At 46.1% G+C, this 25,819-nt stretch overlaps 3 protein-coding genes; all 3 read left to right on the forward strand.

Annotated features, from left to right (window-relative positions):
* Positions 1-92: 92 nt before the first annotated feature.
* GSTUM_00001754001 (uncharacterized protein) lies at positions 93-4,951 on the forward strand (the record flags this gene model as incomplete). XM_002835778.2 has 9 exons in its annotated part: positions 93-131; positions 171-484; positions 545-809; positions 870-959; positions 1,031-2,972; positions 3,030-3,223; positions 3,284-3,517; positions 3,707-4,185; positions 4,243-4,951. 9 exons carry the CDS (start codon positions 93-95, stop codon positions 4,700-4,702), a joined length of 4,017 nt encoding a protein of 1,338 aa, XP_002835824.1. The 3' UTR covers positions 4,703-4,951.
* Positions 4,952-7,253: 2,302 nt separating this feature from the next.
* Positions 7,254-14,569, forward strand: GSTUM_00001755001 (uncharacterized protein; the record flags this gene model as incomplete). XM_002835779.2 has 7 exons in its annotated part: positions 7,254-7,289; positions 11,851-11,892; positions 12,074-12,153; positions 12,505-12,610; positions 12,663-12,771; positions 12,898-13,364; positions 13,421-14,569. 7 exons carry the CDS (start codon positions 7,254-7,256, stop codon positions 14,054-14,056), a joined length of 1,476 nt encoding a protein of 491 aa, XP_002835825.1. The 3' UTR covers positions 14,057-14,569.
* An 840-nt stretch (positions 14,570-15,409) lies between these two features.
* On the forward strand, positions 15,410-17,156 carry GSTUM_00001756001 (uncharacterized protein). XM_002835780.2 has 4 exons: positions 15,410-15,472; positions 15,548-15,836; positions 15,923-16,152; positions 16,234-17,156. The coding sequence occupies exons 2-4, from the start codon at positions 15,757-15,759 to the stop codon at positions 16,770-16,772; spliced, it is 849 nt and encodes a 282-aa protein (XP_002835826.1). The 5' UTR covers positions 15,410-15,472; positions 15,548-15,756; the 3' UTR covers positions 16,773-17,156.
* Positions 17,157-25,819: the final 8,663 nt, after the last annotated feature.

The raw sequence follows: 25,819 nt of genomic DNA on the forward strand, positions 1-25,819 counted from the left end.
CAGACCCTAACTGATACCCGCATAGTGGAGGAAAGGTTTTGGGGCTTATGTAAACTGGTGCGGATTTCAGAAACAAGTACCGTAGTCTAGGCATGAGCAAAAAGTTAGTAGAAGGTGGCCACTCAATCTCTGTGGCACCTTAGGGAAAAAAATAACAATATCATAGCCAGCACGGCTGTGGAAGCTCTCTCTCCTCTTCCTCTTCCCCTTCCTTCACTTTCTGTCGTGCGCCATCCATCTTCGGTAATCTCTTAGATACGGGTGTCCATCCCATTCCTTCCTCCTCTTCTCCCCTTTTCTTCTTATTATTCTACCTATTCCGCCTCGTCACTTTCTCTCTTATTGCTGGGGGTATTTCCTACTTTTCGGTTCCCTCTTTCCTAGCATCCTTAACTCTTTCAATAGAGCCTCAAGATAAAATCTGGGACATCTGCAAATATTCCCGTAGTGGGATATTTCGCTGCCCCATCGACCCTCTCGCCATGTGAGCTTTATCTCTACCGGTGTTCCCAATAGTTCGCCTTCGTCCGCTAACATTCACCAGGGCGATTCTGGTAAATTCGCCCCAGATTGCTTCGGCATCTTTACTTAATCCGTTACCGCCACTGTTCCGATTGTACACATGGCCTTTCCTTGCAATCTACCCGGCTTTTTTTTCAATTTACTTTCCCTCTGCTAGTTATCAGAAGTATCTGGGCAGCCAGGAGTGGACTGTCCTCTATTTTGGTACTATCTTGAGTATTCAGGCGCTCATTTGGTTAGGATGTCATTGGAGTATTGGTTGGAAAGCCTGGATCACCGGCATCAAGGTATGGGACCCAACAACGGAACCGGGGAGTAGGTTACTGACGTGTGCTGCGCTGGCGTAGGCTTCTAGAGTTGAAGATGCGAAATTGATCAAGGTCATTCCGGTAGAGAATGCCGGAAGCCCGGATATTTGTGAATTGACCCGCGACAGAGTGAGTGCAAGCCTTTAGAAGCACATTAGATGCGCAGCATGCTTTCGGCGGTTTACTGACATTCCCTCTAGAGCAGTGGAAGGGAAGAGATATCCTTCTTGTTTCAAAAACGTCGCTTTATCTACTCTCCAGCAACTGGCTCGTTCTCTCCTCTGGTATACCCTGTTGATATTGAGCCTAAACCGAGGCTCGAGACTTTCCAGGGTGCCCAGGGAATTAGTGAAAAGGATGTTGGCCACTTGTTTCGTCATTATGGAACTAATTCTTTTGACATTCCCGTACCCACTTTTACGGAGCTCTTCAAGGAGCACGCTGTAGCGCCATTCTTCGTCTTCCAGATCTTCTGCGTTGGTCTGTGGTGCTTGGATGAATACTGGTACTACTCTTTGTTCACGCTCTTCATGCTGGTCGCTTTCGAATCTACGGTAGTTTGGCAACGTCAGAGAACTCTGAATGAGTTTAGGGGCATGAGCATCAAGCCATATCCTATCTATGTTCATCGGAGTGGAAAATGGAAGGAGATCCAGTCTGACCAGCTTCTTCCCGGCGATCTTGTGTCTGTTGGCAGGACTAAGGAGGACTCTGGTGTTGCCTGCGACATGATTCTTATTTCTGGAACTGCAATTGTCAACGAAGCCATGCTTTCGGGAGAGTCAACTCCTTTGCTGAAAGACTCTATTGCCCTTAGACCCTCCTACTCTGAGATTGATATTGAAGGAACGGACAAGAACGCTATCGTTCATGGCGGTACCAAGGTTCTACAAATTACACACAATACTTCCTACCCCGATGACGCCCCACTGGAAAATACACCTGATGTAAAACCCCCGCCGGATGGTGGCGCTCTTGCTGTTGTCACTCGCACCGGTTTTGAGACCAGCCAAGGATCCCTGGTCCGCACTATGATTTACTCCACTGAGCGTGTCTCTGCCAACAATGCTGAAGCTTTACTGTTTATCTTGTTCTTGCTCATGTTCGCTATTGCTGCGAGTTGGTACGTCTGGACCGAAGGTATTCAGAAGGATCGTAAGAGGAGCAAGCTCTTGTTGGACTGTGTTCTGATTATCACTTCTGTTGTTCCTCCGGAGCTTCCTATGGAATTGAGCTTGGCTGTGAATACGTCTTTGGCAGCTTTGGGAAAATACGCCATTTACTGCACCGAGCCTTTCAGAATTCCGTATGCTGGAAGGGTTGATGTTTGTTGCTTTGACAAGACTGGTACATTGACTGGCGAGGATTTAGTAGTCGAAGGTATTGCTGGTTTAAATGGCGGAAAGGCCGGGATTGAGAAGCTCAAGAAGGTTGGAAATGCCGGCAGAGAGACTACACTAGTTCTCGCTACCGCTCATGCACTTGTCAAGCTTGATGAGGGTGAAGTTGTTGGCGATCCCATGGAAAAAGCTACTCTCAACGCGCTCGGATGGACCCTTGGAAAGAACGACACTTTAACAAGCAAGGCTACTAGCTCAGCTCCCGGGACTAGCTTCGCCGCCCCTGCAGGTATTGTACAGATCAAGAGACGTTTTCAATTTTCATCAGCATTGAAAAGACAGAGTTCTGTTGCTTCGGTATTACTCAACCATCAGGGAAAGAAGAGTAAGGTTACCTTTGTCGGGGTTAAGGGTGCTCCAGAAACTGTCCGGAATATGTTGGTTGAAGTGCCTGCCGATTACGAGGAAACTTTCAAATGGTTCACTCGCCGCGGATCTCGTGTGCTCGCTCTTGGATACAAATATCTCTCTAACGACAGCGAGTGGGGCCAGAACAAACTGAACGCTTTGAAACGAGAGGAGGTTGAGCACAACCTGATATTTGCCGGTTTCTTGGTTCTGCAGTGCCCTCTCAAGGATGATGCGAAGAAGACTGTTAGGATGTTGAACGAGAGCAGCCATCGCGTTGTCATGATTACCGGAGATAACCCCCTCACGGCCGTTCATGTTGCAAGGGAGGTTGAAATTGTTGATCGTGATGTTTTGATCTTGGATGCGCCTGAGGACGACAAATTTGGAAATAGTAAGTTTGATTGTTTTCTCCTCTCAATATTTATAACAAGTGCTAATCTGTCCTTAGATTTGGTGTGGAGGTCCGTTGATGAAAAAACTATTATCCCGGTTGATCCCAGTGACCCGATTGACAAGGAGATTATTGCAACCAAGGATATCTGTGTGACTGGTTATGCTTTATCTAAGATGCAAGACCAACCTGATGTTGTAGATCTGCTAAGACATACCTGGGTTTATGCCCGTGTCTCCCCCCTTCAAAAGGTTTGTCGCCACTCCTAAAGGTATCTTTGCACTGAAATCGTGCTAAATGGCTACTTGCAGGAGTTTATTCTCAACGGATTAAAGTCCGCAGGCTACACAACATTGATGTGCGGAGACGGTACAAATGACGTTGGAGCATTGAAACAGGCGCACATTGGTGTTGCCCTCCTAAACGGATCAGAAGAGGACCTCCGACGCATCTCGGATCACTACCGTACCACTAAATTTAAGGAGATGTATGAGAAGCAAGTGCAATTGACCAAGAGGTTCAATCAAATTCCACCACCGCCCCCGGTCCACATTGCTCATCTATACCCTCCTGGTCCCGGAAACCCGAACTATGAAAAGGCTGTTGAGAACGAGGCTACTAAGCGGGGTGTTACCAGGGAGAGCATTCTGGCTAAACACCAACCTGAGACCCCAACAATTGTCACACCAGGTGCTCGCGCTCTGCAAAACTCTAAACCTACCAAGGAGCAACAGGGTGCGCAACAGGCTGCAAAGTTCGCGGATAAGATGATGGCACAGGTGATGGAGGCTGAGGAGGACTCTGAGCCACCGACCATTAAACTTGGAGATGCTTCAGTAGCTGCCCCATTCACCAGCAAACTGGCCAACGTCATTGCCATCGCCAACATCATCAGACAAGGGAGATGTACGCTCGTGGCTACCATTCAAATGTACAAGATTCTGGCACTGAACTGCTTGATCTCGGCCTATTCTCTTAGTGTGCTTTATCTCGACGGCATCAAGTTTGGAGACGGACAAGTCACCATTAGCGGCATGCTGATGAGCGTTTGTTTCTTGAGTTTGAGCCGAGCAAAACCCGTCGAGAAGCTCAGCAAGGAGCGCCCTCAGCCAAACATCTTCAATTTCTACATCATCGGAAGCGTTTTGGGACAGTTTGCCGTGCACATTGTTACCTTGATTTATATCTCGAAATATGTAGCCAGGGTTGAACCGTAAGTTCAATTTTTCCGGTTGGCTATTATGGATTCTAATGCTAACTATGTAAATAGAAGAGACGATAACGTCGACCTCGAAGGGGAATTCACCCCCAGCCTCCTCAACTCCGCAATCTATCTCCTCCAGCTGATCCAGCAAATCTCCACCTTTGCCATCAACTACCAGGGCCGACCATTCCGCGAATCCATCAAGGAAAATAAGGGAATGTATTGGGGCCTTATCGGCGTTGCTGGAGTCGCCTTCTCCTGCGCAACGGAATTCATACCCGAACTCAACGAGAAGCTGAAGCTTGTCCCCTTCTCAAACGAGTTTAAATTAAGAATGACCACCGTCATGATACTAGACTTTGGCGTCTGCTGGGCCATAGAGAAGTGCCTGAAGTTCCTGTTCAGCGATTACAGACCGAAGGATATTGCCGTTAGGCGACCGGACCAGGACGCTGCTGAGTTAGAGAGATTAGAGAAGGAGCTTGCGGAAGAGTTGATTGTTCCGGTCAAGGATGCCGGAAGGTAGATTTGTGGGGGGAATGGGTTTAAGTTCTTTCCTAGACTCTGCTTGCATTTGTTGAGAGTCATATATAATTAGAGCTTTTGTCAATGACAAGGGGTTTCGTTTTCATTCTTTCTTGATTCTTTCCTACTTTTTCTTCTTCAATGTTTTCACCCCTTGTAACATTAGTCTACAGGCCGTGACTGTGTAAATAATTATCCGTCAAGTTAGTTGTGAGTGGGAGTGGGTTTAGTTTCTTATATTTTGACGCCTCTCTGTCTGAGCTACTGTGGCTTCAGTGACTGCTGTGTTTCGAAGGAGCAAAGTGAACATGACCGTAGATTCCGTAGCGTCCGGAAATGAACCCCTCCCCCCAGACAGACTACGGAAAAGAAAGAGACCCTTGGGTCTTAGGGACTTTTATTATTTTTATTTTTACATGCTATTGGTGCTGCCATCGTACGACGTCCTGTGTACTCGTGCGGTATGTACTATACGCCCGCACGTTGTGGTAGGGTACGGCGTGGTACCCGTTGCGCTTCCTACCGCGATGGCTATGATACTATAAAAATCACATGGCAGGTTTTCGATTGTGCTGTGTGTAAGAAAGAGTAGATGATAGGATAACTAGGAACGGGGTTTTCTCTTCTTTTCTTTTTTTTTTGTTTGATGCCGGTTGAGGGCGGATGTGCTGCTGTATATTCCTGATTCCGGCTGTATGATATATAGGTAAGTGGTTGCGAGGGTCCAGGCCGGGGGGGGGTCACGGTGTTTGGTGAAGCTCTTGAATGTGATGAAGATGGACGGAGGCTGGAGGTGAGTGGGAGAAGTGATATGGGAGGGTACGGTAGTTTTATTGATTGTGGGTTTCGAAATTGTTGAGACATAGGTATGTATCCGGTGATGTTTGGTTGTGAATACTGAACAATGTCATGTAGACCGTGTGAGGGCTCAGCGAGGCGGCACCCTCAGCGAGGCGCGGCAAAGCTTGGCAAGACTTGGCATCAACAAAACTGAACATAATTTTTTCTTGTATACAAGACAACAGTTTCTTCCTTTCTCTTTTCCTATCAACTTACCCCACCCCACCACACCAACAGACACAATTGTCTTCGGAGAATTGATTTCTCTTGAAGGCAGCAACAACAACGTAAGCGATTAGTCCACTGGCTCCGCAATGGGAGCAGGGGCTCTATCAGTCCCTGCTTCCTGTACCTCTTCCAACCTATCTTCATGTTCTTGATGGTCAAAATCACTTTCCATTTCATCTCCTTGATGACCTGCAGACATCCTAGTTCCTTCAACATTCTTCGCCATTTCTTCCAGGTGTTTTTTAAATTTCTTTACCTTTCGTTCCACTTCAGCAATCTGTTCGGCAAGGCAACCTTCTTCCTGCAGTAATTCTGCTCCTGTCTTCTGCCGCTTCAGTAATCTTCCCTCCTCTTCCAATCTTTCTGCATCCCTCTTCTTTCTTATGCATTCTGCTAACTTTTGTTTCCTAATTGAAACTAGGATTGTTGCATTGTGGTACTTCTGCTGTGCTGTTTCACGTTCCTCGGTGGATTGAGATTCGAAAAACTGGGCAATGTCCTCACGATCTATCCATACTTTCCCCATTGTCGGTATTCTCAAACGATTGGCTGTTCGTTTGTGTTGAGTTTCAGTTAACTGTTTTCGTAGGTTCTCAATCTGGCGATTCTTTTTATCGAGTTCTGTTAGTGCCCAGTTTGCACTTATAGCGATATTACTAACAACTCTTTTTAGTCCCCAATTAATCGAATCATTCGTTGGCAGTGATTCAAGTGCAATCAACTCTTGTTGCTCGATTTCGGCTTTACTGAGAGGTACTTTAAGATGGTTGATTTGTAGCGCAAAGAATGTACTTAACGGCTGAGGATCAGGCAATATGGAATGGGTCTGAGATGTTGTAACAATCCCTCTTTGGATAGTTAGTTCTTGGTGACAGGGAATGATACTTCGCGTTTATGTCTTTTTCTTCCTTTCGTATTACGATAGCTCTAGGCCTCTGCCTGCATTACCGATAGTACAAGACTTTTGTCTTCTATCGGGAATGCATATCGTAAGCTTTCTCTAACTCGTCTTCGGGAAGAGCCTTCCTTGGCGTAATGATAACGTTGCAATAAAGATAAAGATCGTAAAGGTGTTTTATATTCGTTAAAGTAATAAGTAGGAAAAGTACTTAAAATAAAGCGTGAAGAATCTATCTTCCTCGGCCGCATCGGCCTCCTTATATAGTATTCTTTCCACCCGTAGTCATGTGACCTAAAGTGGTCACATATGCGAAACCAAATCATAATGCAATAAACTAGTCATATAACTCGACTGAGTCATATGCGTGAAACCCATGACCTCATAACAAGATCATGTGCGAAACATAAATCATATGCGTAAGGCTTACCCGCAAGGCACACTTGCAAGGCATACTGACCAGGCGCATGTCCCATGACTCATATTTGAGCCATGTGCGAAAGCATCACAAATTTCACACATAACAAATCATATGACCCGAATGAGTCATATGTGTAAAACAATAACATACCTGTAACTCATAACTATGCGTCACGTGAAAACCTCTTTCATGCCAAGCCACGTTCATGACCGATGTAGTTGAATTTGGTAAACTGAGATTGCTGTTAGGAGGTCTCAGTTGTGTAGCTTCAATTTTTGAAATTACAAGGCTTCTGTCAACTGGAAAAAGTCCTGTATTTCTGAATCCACTTAGAATGTTATTAGAACTGAAGGCTTCTCGTCATGCTATCATTAGAATATCGTAGAAGTTTGCTTTCAAAACTCCATATTTATGTCTCTCGAATCGTCGAGTCAATTCTTTCTGGTACTGGTGTTTATATGAATTAAAGACACTAACATCTAGTGGCTGCAAGCAGTATGTAGTATGCGGAGGAAGGCAGTATGGAATGATTTTTTGTGAGATGTAGAACTCAAGAAATTCCACATTAACGTGACTATTATGTCCATCAAAAAGTAGAAGACGAAAGTCCCCTTCTGCCTTTTGTGCTGATATACTGTTATTGTCGAAATTTCGTCTAAGATATTCTTTTGCCATATTCCCGTCCGTCCATCCATTGTGTGAACGTCCAAAAAGTATATCTTCGGGAACTCCTTTCATTTTTTTGAACTATTCAGCGATGAACTCTTCTGCTTTCAATATGATAGTTGGATTTAAAGCAGTTCCATCGGCACAGATTCCTTTAATCACAGTTACGAATTCTCGAGTACCATCTGTTAGGCAGAGATAACTTGATAGACTTCAAGATTGTCTAGGCCAATCGAGATTCATTTTTATAGACGGAGATTGTCTAGGAAGGCTCGGACTTGGCTTGTTTCATTTATGACTACTAGGAGCGAAGTAAAGTAGATAAAGTAGGGTAGAATCGTAAAAACAATATTATACTGTTAAGGTCTCTTCTCCGTTGCTTCGATGATGTCTAAAGCTTGAGAGGCACTTCGATATTTATATTCCACGTCTGAGTGTTCGCGGACTACATCTATCATACAACTATGTACTTCTTCAATTGTAATTCGCAACGTCAAGTTTTCTTCCAAGGTGCAAACACCTGTGGACCCTGAAAACCATCACATCCTCTTCGGTAATTACAATATTTCTTCTTAGGAAACGTACTGTCCCCAATCGTAATATCCTGATTAGCAGAGTTTTTAGACTTATGGCCTAGTTCTTAAGTTGAACTGAGTTGGCTCCAATTGTCTTTCGCCATTGATAAAATAATCAGTTTTATCCCCGGCTATATCTGCAAAGGTGGTCGTTATTACAACCATCGTAGGTCGTCTGACTCCGATCCTTTGTAACTCCATACTCAACCAATAGATTTTCACTGGATGACTTCCTATTAACTCATAGGAAGCTATTCCACCAGATTGGTAATTAATCCCTCGGTTGGCAACCCTTGGTTGCTCTCTGGGTAGTAGGTTTCAGTAACTATTGTAGTATTGAGAATCATCTCATGATTACGACGTATTCCGAAACCTAGTTGCAACTCTCCATAAAGTTCGTTGGCTTCTTTGGTAGTGTATTTTGGAGTTCTAGACTCTTCTGGTAGATGTAAATGTATTGGTCTCTAATAGAGATCCTTTACCATTTGATGCCATTTCTTTGTGCAAAATTGTCCCATTACTTATAGCCTGTGTCAAAGGTATCATGTCTTTGGAGCCAAGTAACCCTCTGAGTAGTTGACAGAATCACTCCATTCCACTTCCCAGACCTAGCCGAATGTCCCCTCTCATATAATCTGCGAACAGGATCCGGTTAGACAGAGGGCGACGACCTATATGGTGTTATTCTAACACCTTCAACTCTGTAGTAATATAGTCACAGGATGCAACTGAGATTGATATATATGATGACACGCGGGACCCATAAGAAAGCTGGAGGGGGGTGTTGGAGACCAGAGATTCCGATTCCGAGTGGGGTTACCCTACTTAGGGTGGTTCCTAGGTATTGGGTTCTGGTATTCCTAATACCATCTACTTAATTGTAAGTATTATATATATACTATTATCCTTTATAGATAGAAAACTAACTTTGTGCCCGATACTTCAATTCACCATTCTCCTGTGGGTTTCTTATCACCTCTAAAACTCGTTCAGACTGGCCCAAGCCCAGTAGGAATCCAACTTCATCGATATTGTACGTATTATGTGGCTGTATCTTATACTCTTGTACAATAGTTTCTAACTATATATATAAACAATTAATATTTAGTTTAAAAATATAAACATATAGTATACAAAAACATGAATCACAGAAGAAGAAGAAAAAAAATGAATCAATATGCAGTATATGTACATAGGGGGAAAGCTACCTCATCGAAGAAGTGATTCATTAATTGAATATCATTTCCCCTTAGATTCCATATGAAATCTAATTGCTTGCTAAACCTTGACTTTACCTCAGGGTGTCGTTTCTTAAATCCCTGTTCCCACCTCTTCCCAAGTACCTCATCTGGAATTCGTTTTCATATGATGCCAGTTGCAATTTCCCGCAATTGCCAAATTGTTGGAGGAAATCTAAGCCGGCAGCGGAAGTAGCAGCCTTCAACAACTGCTATCTCCTCCTCTGGTGAGAGCTTTGCCGGCGCTGGCTCTCCTCAACTCAATCCCTCCTTCCCTGCCGCCGATGCATTACGGTGGTTGCTGGAGCTCCTACCATCGCTGCCGCGATTGTTAAACTTGGAGCTATCCCATTTGAAGCTATCTCAATGGCCATTTGCTCTCAAACTCACACCGGAATCTCGCTGTCTGTTGGTGACATGATAGTAGTAATTGGCGGACAACATTGTCAATTTCATGAGCCTTACTTAAGATTTCATGACACAATTCACTTTACTAACTATTCTAGGATGCCAAGCTTTGCTGCGTCTTGCTGAGGGTACCGCCTCGCTGAGCCCTCACACGGTTTAAGCAAAAGCTGAGTTGCAGTGAAGGAGGAGGATACGGGCACACACGGTAATAAATTAATTCGCAATATTCTATCACTCTTTTTGAAGCTTTTTATTTTTATTATTATAAGGCCCTGTTCGGCAAGCAAGAAAAATGGTGTTTTTCTCTCTTTTATGCTATTTTTCTGCTCTTTTTTTTAAAAATAAATGGAGGCCTGTTCGGCATACCTATAAAAATGGCGTTTTTTTTAATGGAGTGGTATTTTTTATATAAAATAAACAGGGGATTAGGGTATAATAGAAATATAAAATTAAAATTAATGACATGACTAATACAATCTTTATGAGAGTAATAATAATTCCAGTGAAAGTTTCTATAATCCTTTTCAAAATATTCTGATTGATTCAAAGAGTAATTTACAAATGAATTTCAACATGTAGATATGATTGAATTCTACCAATAATTCGATCCAATCCGACCATGACAAATCTCTGCATTTCAAACTCGATGGAGGTTTATTACTCCAGGTATAAGAGAATTATGCCAAGCCATAAGTGTGTGTATAGTGGGGACATTTTATAAAAGCAGTCATTTTAACAACACGGTGTGCCTTGCTTTAGGTTTAAATAATTTATACCTATTATTTAGGGCGTATTTTGCTTACATATATCAGCTGGAAAAAAAAGAGAAACTATTGCCAAACACTATTTTTTTTTATAACTGCGTGCCGAACAGGGCCTAAATTTTTTGTTCGAACGGGAGTCGAAGAATTGGAGGCTGAATCAGAGTTCCGAACCTTTAGTTCAGTGTCTCAAATGGGAGGGGGTCGGGACCCTGGTTGTTGAGGTTCGGTAACGCTATGCAAAGCAAAGCATGATGGCACCCCCACAAAATTTGACCAGCGAACTAGCTAGCGGGCGAGCGAGCGAGCAGTGGAATTGCGGTATTTGGGGCGGTTTCTGTCATTGCATATAATTGGCTATAGTACTCCCCTTCAGCATCATACTGCTACGGTACTCGAGTATATGATAGGTATCATCGGTACGAGGATCTCGTACACCATTTACTTGTCGATACGGTACCATAGTGAATGAGGGCATTGAGAAGAAATGAAAAGGGTTAATTAATTGGACGATGCTCAGGGGAAAATAAATAAATATATCACACATACTGTAACTTAATGCAGCCACTAGATTTGAGCTTGGCGTGGACACAGACAGACAGACCCTTTATTCTTGCTCTCCCTACTCGAGTAAACTCTCGGTATTTTTCCCTTCCCTTCCTTTCCTTCCCTTTTTTTTCTTTGGCCATTTCTGGATCGGTGCACCCCCCTTTTTTCTCTGGAAAGTGGAAAAGGTCGAAGGTTGAGTTTGCATTTCTCTTTGCTTGGAAGAAAGACAGGCAGAGAGAACTCCCGCTGTTCATTGCACCGCACAATCCAGACCTACCAAGCTTTTCACACACACACATCCCTTTCCTGCTTTCTTTTTCCCCCTCTCTCTTCTGCCTCTTCCTGTTCCCAAGGCCAGCCCGAGACCTTTCCCTTTTTCCTCCTCCTCTTCCTCCACCTTCACCTTCCAACACAACCCATACCACCCCCATTCATCCACCTTCATCCAGCGCTTCGGGTTGTTTGTGCTGCCGGTGCTGCTTCCCAACCGTTACTTCCCTTTCCCTCCCGTCTTCATCCGTCGAGGGTTCTATATTTCATTCTCTCGTTGGTTGAAGGGATATAGCTCCTTCATTTTATTGCTTTCTACTGCAATTGTCGTGTTTACGTGTGTTTTTTCCTCTCTCTCCCCCCCCCTCCTGTCACTGATCTATCGGTATTGTGTGAACGCTTAGTTTACGTGTTCAATTCGTCCCTCCACCCCTCCTTCACTTACAGTATCTGCCTACCTTACACCCGCATTGTAACATAGCTTTACATCTTTGCTGACATCCGCGTTTCATCTCCAGATTCACCCATCCCAATCTTCTTCACACCCCTTTCTTTATAGCTTTGCTTTAAGAAACATATTTGAAGGAAGTCAAAAAAAGTATGGGTTAGTTCATTATTTTAGCTCCCCTCAACAACGAGGTATTAGAAGGGAGAGGCAGCAAGTGATTTCTCGGAATAGAATGGACGAGAACCAGAGCATGGGAAGGCGGGTGCGGATTGAGAGGGGGGGAACGCGCTTCTATGGCTGCTCGTCCAACACGTCACATGTGCCCTTGCTTAAGCTGCGTTATCTGCCATTCCATCGCCATCTCTCCTTTCCACACTCTTCTCATTCAGCATCTTCCCCTTCCTGATAATTTGCTGCCTTTTTCCGATTAATCGTTGCTATCCTCCTTTCCCCCGACTTGCACAATGTCGAAACTAACTTTTAGAGCTTCCCACAATTTAGCTGTATCCTCTGTCGCCGCTATGTCCACTCCTTCTTTGCCAGATTCTCCTCAGCTAGAATCCAGATTTTCTCCATTGTCATCCCCTCTTGTGCCCGTCGCTGCTCAGTCTACCAATCCTAAGCTTGCCGCTGCTCAGGCAGCTTCTGCTGATGCTAAGAACATCGTGAGACGGAAGTTGACTGGGTATGTTGGGTTCGCCAATTTGCCTAATCAATGGCATAGGAAGAGTGTCCGAAAAGGATTTAACTTTAATGTTATGGTTGTCGGTTTGTTCACCCCTTTCTTAGTTCACCATCGGAATTTTTCCGCCAGCCCCTGAATTGGGGGTCAGGATCGACAATCGAAACCGATAAGTGTGGCTTGTGCAATTGAGTGGCTGACAATTGGTCAAGGTGAATCTGGGCTTGGAAAATCGACTCTCGTGAATACTTTGTTCAATACCTCTCTATACCCCCCCAAGGAGCGCAGGGGACCTTCCCTCGACATCATCCCCAAGACCGTTTCAATTCAGTCGATCTCAGCTGATATCGAAGAGAATGGCGTTCGTCTTCGCCTTACTGTTGTCGATACCCCAGGATTCGGTGACTTTGTCGACAATGATGAGTCCTGGCGCCCAATCGTTGATAACATTGAGCAACGTTTCGATGCCTATCTGGAAGCCGAGAATAAGGTTAACCGAATGAATATCGTTGACAACAGGGTCCATGCCTGTGTCTACTTCATTCAGCCTACCGGACATGCTTTGAAACCCCTAGATATCGAGGTTATGCGAAGGCTTCATACCAAGGTCAACTTGATCCCGGTCATCGCTAAGGCGGATACCTTGACCGACGAGGAGATTGCTGAATTCAAGAAGAGAGTATGTTTACATTATCTCGATTCTATTCTTGGATAAATAACTGACAAATGCGGCAGATTCTTGCGGATATCGACCATCACAAGATCCAGATTTTTGAGGGACCCCGTTACGAGCTTGATGACGATGAAACCATTGCTGAGAACAATGAGATCATGTCAAAGGTACCGTTTGCTGTTGTCGGTGCCAACTCCGAGGTTACCAACGCGGATGGCCGTAAAGTTCGTGGTCGTCGCTACCCTTGGGGTATCATCGAGGTTGATAACGAGGAGCACTGCGACTTCGTCAAGTTGCGCCAAATGTTGATTCGCACACACATGGAGGAGCTCAAGGAGCATACCAACAACTTCCTCTACGAGAATTACCGTTCTGATAAACTCACCGCTATGGGTGTTGCTCAGGACCCAAGTGTCTTCAAGGAGGTCAACCCTGCTGTCAAGCAAGAGGAGGAGAGGACACTCCACGAACAGAAGCTCGCCAAGATGGAAACAGAAATGAAGATGGTCTTCCAACAAAAGGTTGCTGAAAAGGAGAGCAAACTCAGACAATCCGAGCAGGAACTTTACGATCGTCACAGAGACATGAAGGAGCAGCTCCAGAGGCAACGGTCAGAGCTAGAAGAAAAGAAGAGCAGGGTCGAGAGCGGAAGGCCATTGGAGGAAAAGGGGAAGAGAAAGGGGTTTTCGCTACGTTAAAGGCCATGGAGTCGTAAAAGCGGATTTCGGATGGTGGTGGAGTTGGGGAATAACAGCTGAAGTAATTATCCTGGAGAAGCTTGGGGACTACGACGTAACACTTTTGCATTTCCTTTCTCTACCTTTGGCCCGACCTTTTACAGATTCCCATTGACATTCATTTCGATATCTTTCGTTACTCTCCTTTCTTTCCCTTGGGCCTCTTATTATTTCTTTTTAGTACCGAATCTGAAGTCTCTCTCTCCTATCTCCTTTATCTTTTTAAATCCAAAAATCCGTGTTCGTAGGTATGCTTTGGACGTCCTGGTCTTATCATCTTTTTCGTTCTTATCACTTACTGTTTTCAATTCTGTGTACCGTGATTCTTAATCGTGAAAACGTTTTGTCGTAAATTAGCTAGCATCCAGAGCACTAGCGGAGGGTTTCATTTTCGTTTTCTTCTCTTTTCATTTTTAGCTTAACTGATGGGAAAAGGTGGTGGAGGGTGTGATAATGTTGATTTTTTTTCGTCCTTGTGCCGGGAATGTTCGGTGTAGGAGTGATTTTGTGAAGCCGTGATTTAGTGAAGCCCTGATTCTGTCATGTGGCGGTTATACCTCTCATGGACGGCCTGAGAATTTTGTACGGAGTAGACGATGTGCCCAGCGGACTTGTTGATCAGGTCTGTGCTTTTTTTCTAGGTACTGTAGTCGTATCATGCCGGGTATGCTCTGGTATTGCGGGCGCCTAGAATGAATGGTTTATATAATAGCGTGAGCGAATAGGTTAAAAATGTTTAGCATTCTCGTTGAGTCCAGTTGAAATGTGGTTTTGTTCGTTCCCCCGCCCTGCCCAATAATTATTGGCGATGTGGCTCGTAAATCGATATCAGTCGTACATTTTGATGCTGAGCAATCATGGGGGAATCGTCACGGTGGCTTCTTTTTTAGGCATGTCCTTTTATCTTTTTTTTTTTTTTTTTTCGTGGGACAACGAACGACTTGAGCGACTTGTGGACAGATGGCTTTTACTGAGTGCTAGTCACTGTGCCGGTGACAACGGTTTTGCAAGACATGTCCTTGATATTATGATACTATGATTAAGGGTGATGAGCACCACACAGGTAATTGAGAAAGAGCAGAGTCGAAAGATAAAAAGGCCCATCAATATGATACAGAGACACAGTAGATGAATTCTTGAGCACAGCTAGACAGATGGTAAATGCGTTGTTCGGCTTAGATATTGAATTGGGGATCATGTTACGGGTAATTTAGGTTCTGCTTATCACGGCAGCTTGTTCACCCGTTCAGGAGTTACAGGTATCCCATTGTAAAAGGTACTCGATACAGACTCTCTCCCTCCCCTTTCCCTCCTCCTAACTTTAACACAATCCTCTCGCCTTCTTTTTGTTCTCGTGAGTGAAAAGAAGAAAAAAAGGTATTGCAAGTATAGAGTATCTCTTGATCTAGCCCTAGATTGTGTGACGACATTCGCTAACCACCTTACCCTCAGAAGTAACAAGTTCCGTCGTTCTTCAACCACCAACCTCCCCTCCCTCTCTTCATCATCATCCTCCTCCTCCCCTTCTTTCTCCCATCCTCTCTCAACTCAACCGATAAAGCCTAGCAGTACCCTTAAACGACATATAAGCCCTCCCGAGAAACAATAATTAACAGAGAAGGATTAAAAAGGATTAAAAACAAAAAAAAATTACAACAATCATGGCTCCACCGCCAGAAGTTCCCCTCCCGCAACGGCTCATGGCTCTAGCACAGACTTTGCAGTTTGGTTGGTTCGTCGGGTATGTCTTTTCCTCCTTTTTCCTCTTCTCCCTCTTTCTTTCTCCGTCTGTTTCTCTAACAAACCGTGAATGGGAGACGACAACAGCCACTTCACCCTTCTCCTAACCACTCTCCGCTATGCCCTCGCAGCCGTAAAGTTCTCCACAAACACCCGAGTGGCCAGCGTCTGCTACCGTCTCGGCTTCCTCAGCGCGGCGGTGACTTACGGTATCGTCGTTTACAAGGCTTACCGACCGCGTGTTCGCAGCGGACAATTTCCTGGAGGGCAAGCCGGTGTTATGAAGGTATTGGCGGATGAGAATATCCAGTATTTATGTATATTATTACCCTTCTTCCAATTTCTCTCTCCGGTAGGAAATAATTGCTAACATGATGACCGTGGTACCGATGTGATAGTCATGGCCCTAATCTGGCTCTACTCAAAACCAATCTTCTACGCTCTCCTCCCATTCGCCGTGTACTCCACTTTCCACTTCTTAACTTACCTCCGCACCAACCTCTTGCCAACCATCTTCCCCCCTCCCCCCGCTCCTGCAAATTCCCCAGGGGGCTCGAAGCCGCAATCAGCATTCTCAGAGTCCATTGCAAAGTTTGTCAAGAACAACTATGACTACTCTATGCACCTGGTGGCGAATTTGGAGCTCTTCCTCTGGGCGCGCATCTTTTGTGGCGCCATAATCTTTAGGAACTCTTGGATCCTTTTGGCAATTTACACCATCTTCCTTCGCACGAGGTACTCGCAGAGCTCCTTCGTCAGGGAAGCATTGAGGGGGATTGAGGTTCGTGGGAATGCGCTCGCCGCGGATAACAATATCCCCGATGGTGTCAAGAACGCTTGGGGCACTATGAAGAGTAGTGTTAGGAGCTTTGGCGAGCTTACGGATCTGGGAAGGTATCTCGGCGGTGGTGGTGGGGCGGCCAGGAAGACACAGTAGAGAATATTAGTGGTGGATAGGTGAAAATGGGGTTGTCTTGTCAGAATGAGAGACGGGGGTGGTGGAGAGTGGAGTGGAAGCGGAAGTGTATTCGAGTGGGTATTTTGCAATGGAAACGTTGAATGAAATGTTTTTATTTCCTTTTCCGCTTCTTTCAACCCTTACTTTTTTTTTCTTTTTTCTTCAGTTGAGTTGGTTTTCACTTTCACGCTCCAACGTTAGTTGTATTTCTTTTGCCTATCCCTACGTCCGGTGCGGTGCGGCACTTGCTGCCAGTCAGTGGGTCATGAGAATGGGCATGCTTAATGCGGAGGGACAAATCCGACAAATCTCCAATTGTACCATCGTTTCATTCCATTTAATTGATTGTATCCATCGGATCCATGTCAAATTGTGTGGAAAGGAGACGCAAATACCGAGTGACACCCCATGTCCAACATCATATTGATCCACCTTTTTTCTCCTTCAAATACTCCCCCCCCCTCAACCCTCCGGATCAGCTCCTTCAACACCCCAGCGGCAAACTCAAAATCGCTCAACCCCAAGTAAATCTGGCCGTAGACCCTCACCCACCACTCCCCATCATAATTCTCCACCACCTTGATAAGAGTATCATACTCCTCAACCATGCACTTCGTCATGAAGTCCGTGACCCGCCTCGCGTGCGCCGCCTCCACATGAACCGCATCGCCACCACCACACCTAAGGCCGCGGCCAGACTCGATGGCAAGCATCGACAATGCCACATTCCACATCGCGCACGCATCCCCGCCCTCCCGCGCGAGGAGGTCCGCGCCGTCACATCCGATACTACTGCAGTAGCGCATGATGACATCTTCGCCACCGCACACGCGCTCCCGTCAGGATATTGCCGCGGAGGCGGTAGGGAGAGGGGTGTATCTGTGGGAAGTTGGTATAGGGGCGTGCAGTAGGGCGCAGCGGCGCGGGACGAAGAGCCATTTGTGGAGGCTGCTGAGGAAGAAGTCCCATCTAGGGATGCCAAATTTAAGGGGATTTGACCGATTCCGTGCGCGCCGTCGACGGGTGAGAGTATGTTCTCCTCTTTGCAGATTTTGGTGAGAGCGTGGTAGGGCAGGAGGATGCCAGGGTGGCAGGTCACTGTGTCGGGCATGGCTAGTTTTATCCTCCCCTCCTCGGAGGGTGTGTTTCTCGGGTAATGTTTTCCCGGAAACGGCGGAGTATCTCTCCGTTTGATGTTGGGAATATCAATGATATCTTCACATCCTTTGCTCCGGTGGTTTCCTCAATGTATCTTATCGTCTTCTCGTAGGCTGGGTACATAGAGCCGAAGTACAGGATCTTGTCCCCTGGTTTGAACCTTATGCTTCGCAGGACCGTGTTCACGGCTGTCGTTGCGTTCGGTACTAGCACTACTTCGTCCACGGACGGCTTCCCAGGACTTATCTAGTAGCGCAGGGTAGATGTGCCGGAAGAAGTGGTCTAGCTGCTGCTCGCTGAGGAGCTGCAATGTTTGTTAGGTTTGGCGGATGGCAGTTGGGACTGCGCCGAAGGTGCCTGGGGGCTTGTTAGCTGTGGGTGGAGAAGGGGAGGAGTGGGGGGGGAGAGGGAGGGGAAACCGTGGTTTAGGTTTATCCATTTCTCATGGAAGGAGAAGTATCATACTTCCTCATCTCGTGCCCGAATGCGGGACGGGGCTTGCTCACGCCGTCGGTGGTGGTGGCGGTGCTCGTTTCGGTCAGAAGGGTTTCGAACTGGGGGATTATGGTGTCCATGGTGGCTTGCTAATGTGTGTTCGACGGTGTGCTCGTAGTTATTGTTTGATAGAGATGTGGTGGAAGTGAAAGGTGGGAAGAATCTGGCTATACGAGAAAACATATGATATGCCAAGTACCGCCCAGGGTTTCCCTGAACCCGACCTAGTCTCATTTAACAACATTACCAGGGTCAAACATATCCGGTAGTTATGGTTTTGTTAATGTAGATAGAAGGGGTCTATCTCTCTATCATATACCAAATAGACATGTATTACAAAGTCGATATTATCTGATACTGCGCCGTGCCGCCCTAAACGCACAGCTACCACCTCACTTTCCTTCTTGCCGGCTGGGAGTCGGCGGGGGGGCGGGGGGACTGCTCGCTGACAACTCTAGAAGGGCGGAAGGCGAGTAAGGGGGGAAAGGGGAGATTTACATGCGAGTCCACTCACTCCACCGCATGTTGTGTGAGCCAACGCTGACCCTCAAAGTCTCAAGTGGGGGGGACTTGCCAATAGTCGATGTATTTGTCTGTTTGCAATCAAGGTATCATCATTCCTAGTGGTTACTGTGCGGGTGCATGTCGATCAACTATTGGCTTCTGGGAATAACCCCATCCTCTCCAAATCCCCGGAGCACAATCGCTCAACTCCCTTGGAAAGACTTTCGGAGGGGGGGGGGGGGGACTTGAATTACAAATAAAGTATCATAATCCAGTCACGATGCGTTTCCACTAACCAACCAACCAACCAACCATTCCCTCCACTTTCCGGAGGCGTAATAACCTTTCTCTGGTCACGATTCTTTGCACTACGATATCATGCCTTTGTCAATCATTGTGTCATGTGTTCTCACTCGAAAGGGTGGCCGTGCGCTTTCACCTGGTGTTGTGACGTTATAGCTGAGTAGAGGGGGGATGTCAGGAGTATCATAGTGGACGGATGGAAGTGGCAAAAGTGCAGTTCGGTTGGGGACGAGAGGGGCGTTTACCCCCCGTGTTTTGCGCGGTTCTTGTTGTTGGTGTTGTCGTTCTGGCTGGCTGCCTTTTTTTTCTCCTCGCTCGCTTTTCGGGGATGGTTTTTGTCGGTGTCGGGGGTTGGGTGGTGTTGTGTTTTCTCGAATCGGGAATGGGATCTGGAGGTCCTGGTGGTTAGATCCGGAGAGGGGAGATGGAATACGGATATATGAAGGAGGGGAAAGAAATGGAGATATCATATGATTCACAGGGTATGGGATGGGCGGAAGTGATTGTTGCTCCGGATTCATGGATGTGATCAGTGGCTTGTATCACTCACTCTCTTTAGATAGCTATGGGGGAGTAGGGGCCTAAGTCTATATATATCCCGTCTCGTGATACATGGGGAATATATTCAAGTATGGGACTCGCCATATTGGATTCTGAGATCATAATATCACGCGGGTACAAGTATGATACAGTACCGTACGGACAACCAAAAATCCCGCTGTTATGCCGTACAAAAAAAGGCCTCCTACCCCACACACATCCCACCGTAAACAGGAATGTCAAAAGACTGTTAGAAGATATCCTCGACACACACACACCTTCTGAGCTCCGAGACTATAGCCCGATGGATTGTGCATCATAAGCATCCCACTGGCTCATGAACTGGCCCGTGTCGAGGATCGTATTATATACGATATATACCATACATACTAGTGCATACATACCGAAACTTCGGGCCAACCGAACGACATACCATGATGCCTCATTCCATAAGCGATTGATTACCCGCGTGTTTGTTGGCGCGGTACAGTACGTGCACGGTCACTACCGAGTGGAAATTCGCCCACGCTCGGACGCTTTCAGCGAGCTTTCAGGTGGGTGCCTCCTCCCATGGGACATTGGGACTTCCAAGATGTGGAGGGGGGGGGGGGGAGTGTGTACGGTGCGAGCGAGCAACTGTACTCGTACAGTACAATCCGGTTCGTGGGGTCGTACTAGTACTGTACTGTACAGCGCCAGTAGAAGTTGTGGGATCCGAGGTCTCGGGCACACTGCGTCCCCGCTCGCGAACTGGTCCACACCACCCGTTACGTGAGTTGTTCCGCAGGTTTTCTGTTCTTGCCGTGGACGACTGTTCCCGCTGGCATCCCGCGGGACGCGGCGTATCGTCCGTCCTGTTTAGTTCAGCCTCTTGCCGGGGTTGAAATCTAATGGGATAGAAACTTCAAACAAGTGCACTGGTGTACAGCTCTAATGGCATAATTGTACACTGATGTGTTGATACAATTTCCCTCACCATGCGCCGGCGTAATCTTACAGTGTGTGGATTATCGAAAATGCGCTACTCAGCATTGGGTTAGAGGAGGGTTGGTTCCTATTGCATTGTATGTATATTTGGGGGCTGTGGAAATTGTTTCTTTGAAAAACTTGTCTTGTAGATTACTATGTGGGCACACTTATAATCTGCTCTGAGGTGGGGGTACAATTTAGAGGTTGGAGGTAAGATGGTGAGGTGGTGGGTTTGTCATTGGAAGTACTTGAGTGGTACTTTTTTCTGGATGGTGGGTAAATGTATAAAGAGGGTGGGAATGTGGGTATTGATTATAAAGGTGGGAGTGCAGACAGGATATAACTGCTTTGCTGAATGGGTGGGTTTCTAAGTCTATTGGTAAGGAGTGGAAGGGAAAGGAGTCTGTTGCGGGTGTTTCTGCTGAAGGTAGGTGTAGAGTATTTTTCTGTTCGATATTACTGGAAGAGGATTATTGAAGGGGGGTCTAGTAGGAGGAGGATGAAGGATCTCTGGATGCAAGGTTTTGTTGAGACTAGTCCTGGGGGAAAGGAAGGGACCTCTATTCTCTCTCTCTACATTGGTAACGAGAATTGGGAAAATTGTATGGGATGATTGGGTGTCTGTCTGGGTGCTGGGCGGATCGTCCGTAATTTCGTGCCGTGGTTGGAGGGGGGAGGGAGATCTCTGGGGCCCTTTGCATGTAGAGCGATAGTCTATATACTGGGGGGAATTTACGCTATAGATTCATTCACATTGGAAACATCCTCTGCAGAAATGGGAAATATGAAAGTTTACTCTTTCACTCGTATACCGGTAGTATGGGCGCCCAGGCACATAGTTTCACGGTGTCCAAGCCATTCCATCTTTACAAAAAGTGTCCTGATAGAATGTTTTGTCCAACGTGATCCTTTGCAACGGGTTTGGCGAAGAATCAGCGCTCTCGGAGAGACTACCTCTCACACTGCATAGTTGGAAACGATTGGAAATTTGATATTGTCCGGGGAATCCCTTTGTACTTATCTCCATAGAAGCGCAAGCAGAGGAAAGTTGGGATTGAGTTCACAACTTACAACTGTATTGCTTTGTATGAAACTTACTTAGAACTTGTATAATGTGGGGGTTTATATTAATATGTAGAAAAATTTACAAGAACTCCTATACCTCCACTCAATCTATATATTTCTCCATGGGATTATAATTTTTAAGAGTTCTGTAAAGTTTGATGTTATCCACAGGTTTGATAACAGCATGAGGTTTTTGGTAGGGGGGATGAACTCCACAACAAACATGTAAATCTGAGAGAAAAGGTCAGAATTCTGTGAGATATACATACAATCCGCGCGCTTCCGGGAACGCCATTTCCCGCTTCGGAAGCCGGGGAGTCAAAAGAATAAATCACTGGGAATGTGGATTGTGCAATGTGCTAGATAAAAGGACATGTTTGTGTAATATTGTGTGGGATGGAAAGCTTTGCTTTAGCCGTTGTTTGATGTACTTAACATGGACGGTGTGGATGCGGACGTATTTCGTCTTTTTGGGCGGGGTAGGCGGGCCAGCTCGCTACGTGCGGGTGTTTGCGGGGTTCCGTAGCGCTATGTCGGTCTTGCATCATATATCCGTTGACAAATCCTGTCTGCCGAACAAGCGCCCCCGGTTCTTGGGACTGTACTTTCGCGGTTAGGGATATTGTATATAAGGAGCTATATGTTGCTATTCCAGTGCCAACGTAGAGTACAGTGCCCACAAGCTGGAATATATTAACGGATACCTGGAGTACCTAATAACGCCCTGTTCCGCTGATGATTGCTCTAACGCTCCACACGCTCTGTCGTCTGGCCGAACCCAGCCCGCTGACAGGGGGGGGGGGGGGCCTTTTAAATCCAAAACCCCTACTATCTTCTAGGGGCGGGATTTCCCAATATCCCCAAAAAATTGTAACCCCCACATCCTTCAAAGCGCAGGAAATTTACCAAATGGGAAAACTACCTTTGGGGGAAAAAAGCCTTCCGGGGACAGTACTCCGCGCAATCTTTTGTGGGTGCCTAGAGCCCAACTCTGGGAGGAGCGCAGACACTACCATTATTTGGATGTTCATCTAATAGTGCGGAAAGAAGACCCGGACACAACTTGTTCCAGAATGTCCTCACCAGATATCTTCAATTTGCTCAGATCAGATCGTGCTATTACAGATATATTTTCTCTGGCAGTTGAAATATTTGATTTTTTCCCCCCAGTGGAATGATAACTATATTTCTCATCCTGTAGGAGATTGGAATATTCGTCGATATGTCAATATTTCCTATGGTTTTGGATCTTTAGCGGACGCCCGAGATATGGACCTTTGAGTCGCTGATATTGCATTCTTTCGACATCCACGGGCATATCGACCAAGTGGCTGGGGCGGCGGCACTTTTTTGCCGAGTCTGGGATCGTTAGACGCTAGGTTATGTCTCATACATTCTACCGCGGTGCGCTGTGCTCTGCGGTTACTAGATTATGGACTTGTAGCCTAGTATTACACGGAGGCTGGTGGGCGTATTTCATCCTCAGATAATCTTCCCCCCTCCCGGGCTGGTTTAGACCTCCGGTCTCTGGGGCTGGCTGACCACTGGTCTTTTGGAACTTGTGATCCTTTCCCGGGTTAGAGGTGCCGGGTGACTTGCGGAGTTTAGTTAGCGTCGAGTTTGACTGTGGAATTGGATTCCAATGGTGATTGGTGGTCTGTGGTTGAATTCGCGATCCTTGTCTTGGGATCACGGTTTTTAATAAGTTGCCGCTGTATCTCGAAATTCCCTCTGTTTTTGGGAGGTCGATATCGGAGATTCTGTGTTAACCCCCCCTTTTTTCCTAGCGGACTCATAAATTCTCACTCGACTGCACGAGAAATACACTGAGTTATGAACAGGAACGTATATGCATAATACGTTCTCCTGGCTTCCGCGCCACAAGCTTCATATATCGTGATAAACCCCTGCGTCGTCATAATGCAGTTGCTAGTGCACAAGACCCTGATCGTGATCGTCCCGCGCTTTTCACTTCCTCGATTCCTCCATCCCTGCTTCGTGCTGTACTGTTGGGGTCCCCGTCGTCTTCGCGGTAGTTGAGACGTAATTAGAACCCTTATGATTTAAGAGGTATAAAGGGCGGGAGTGATCATCTATGGGAAAAGCCAGTCAAGAGAAAAGAGAGGCAAGAGAGCGAGCGATAAGGGGGCTTTCATTCATAACGTTGAGTTTGACTTTTTTTTTCCCTTTCTATTGCCTAACTACCGGAGCTGGTTTAGAGTTGCGATAGTCTGATGAATACAATCCGCTTCACTAGAACGCCTGCCGACGGACCCTGGATATTGGAGGAGGGGGGGGACCACGACAGTGCTCATTTGAATATGGAGCCGATGGAGGACACTTGTGTAAATCTCCTTACACAAGAACCATCTCCTACCTGATGGGTCTAAAACAATACTAGAGAGTTGAGAGATGTTCCTATGTTCAATTCCTTAAGTCATACGAGCGGTTATAATAATGATAATTGTGAAGCCACAGTTTTACCGCGAGGTAGGGCAGTTAACCAGAAGAAGCTACACTAGTAGGTGTGGCTTGATAATAACGGCTATGTGCTGTGGGGGAATCGAGCTTATTTATCCACATGAATTTGTGATCGAACGGCAAGGCGTCTTCTGCCAGAAATTCCTTGGTGAAAAGTAGACATCATGAGCAATAAAGTGCATAGTGAGCTCTCCCACAAGAGCGGGTCCAGTGGTAAATCAGCTTTGATAAGGTCCACATAGACACCGAGTACTGCGTCCACGGTGGTCTAAGAATGGGCCACTATCTAACATACCCTCTCTTATCAAAAGAGATGAAAAGAGGAAAAAATATATTACCCCTGAAGACACTAGTGAAGTCCATACAAGCCGTACCCCGCAGACAGCAGTGCATGCCTGGAAAGACGGGGACCCCGGTGAATCTTCCAAATTAGAAGATACTAGGAACTCGGCCACTCCTAGCTGAGCAATTGTGCTATCGCAGTGCCTGTTATGGACTCTTCAACTGGCCAGAGCCTCAATAGACCTCTTTTGTCTTTTGGCGATTTGAGAGAAGCCTGGCGCGGGTACCGTGTGGTGTGTGAACCACTTCCCGGTGCGATACTGCGGTCAAACGGAGTGGGTGCCGGTATGGAGGATTGCGGACCTGAGCATCTGTAGACATATTTTCGTTGGATTTGATGAAAAGCAGATAGAAAGTTGTAGTTGTTCGTGGAGGCTCCAAGACCGTCGTAGGAGGTTTCTTCCATTCTGAATCTGTAGTGGTTTATGTAGAGGATTCTCCGGGTACGTTTTTTCCTTTCTCATTATGGGCAGTACGCAAGGTAATGCATTTGATATATACTCCTGTTTTCACCGCAAGTTTACTTTGCGATAACTAGTCTTGTGAATATACCTTTTCCCCCCGGCAGATACTCCATAACGGTCGAGCCCCGTTCCATTCCATTCGCTCTACCGCTGCGCCGTTTAACCCGTTATTTCCCCCCGAAAAACCTTTTTATCCTAAAACGTCTACTCACGGATCTGCTGGTTCCCGCGGAACGTGGTAACTTGTCCAACTTTGCATGACCTTTCGGAACAAAACGATGTTTCTGCACTTGAGAAAATGGGGGAGGGGTGACGTGGTCACAAAATGTGTCTTTAAATTTTAGTGAGTGAATAATGTTGAACTTGATATTGGTGAGGTAATGAGTGTATTTTATTTTATTTGTGCTTCAGCGGAAGATCCAAAGCCGAAGGAAACCTCCGTATATGGATGGATAGACAGATATATCTGATCTGGCCTGAGATAAAAAATATACCCGTTCGTTCTGTTAGAACTCTTCTGGAGTATAGTTTTGGTGCTTGACTAGATAAAAAAAAAAATTTAAGTTTAGCATGGTCTAGGATCTTCCCCATTTGAGCAATCTCCAGGCTATACACCTCTGGGGTAATTGACGGTGTCGCTGTCTTAACCAACCCGAAAATTTCCTTTGGACACCGCCAAACGAGACTTCTAGATTCAATGTAATT

The sequence above is a fragment of the Tuber melanosporum genome (genome assembly GCF_000151645.1).
Source record: "Tuber melanosporum whole genome shotgun sequence assembly, scaffold_118, strain Mel28".
Classification (NCBI taxonomy): domain Eukaryota; kingdom Fungi; phylum Ascomycota; class Pezizomycetes; order Pezizales; family Tuberaceae; genus Tuber; species Tuber melanosporum.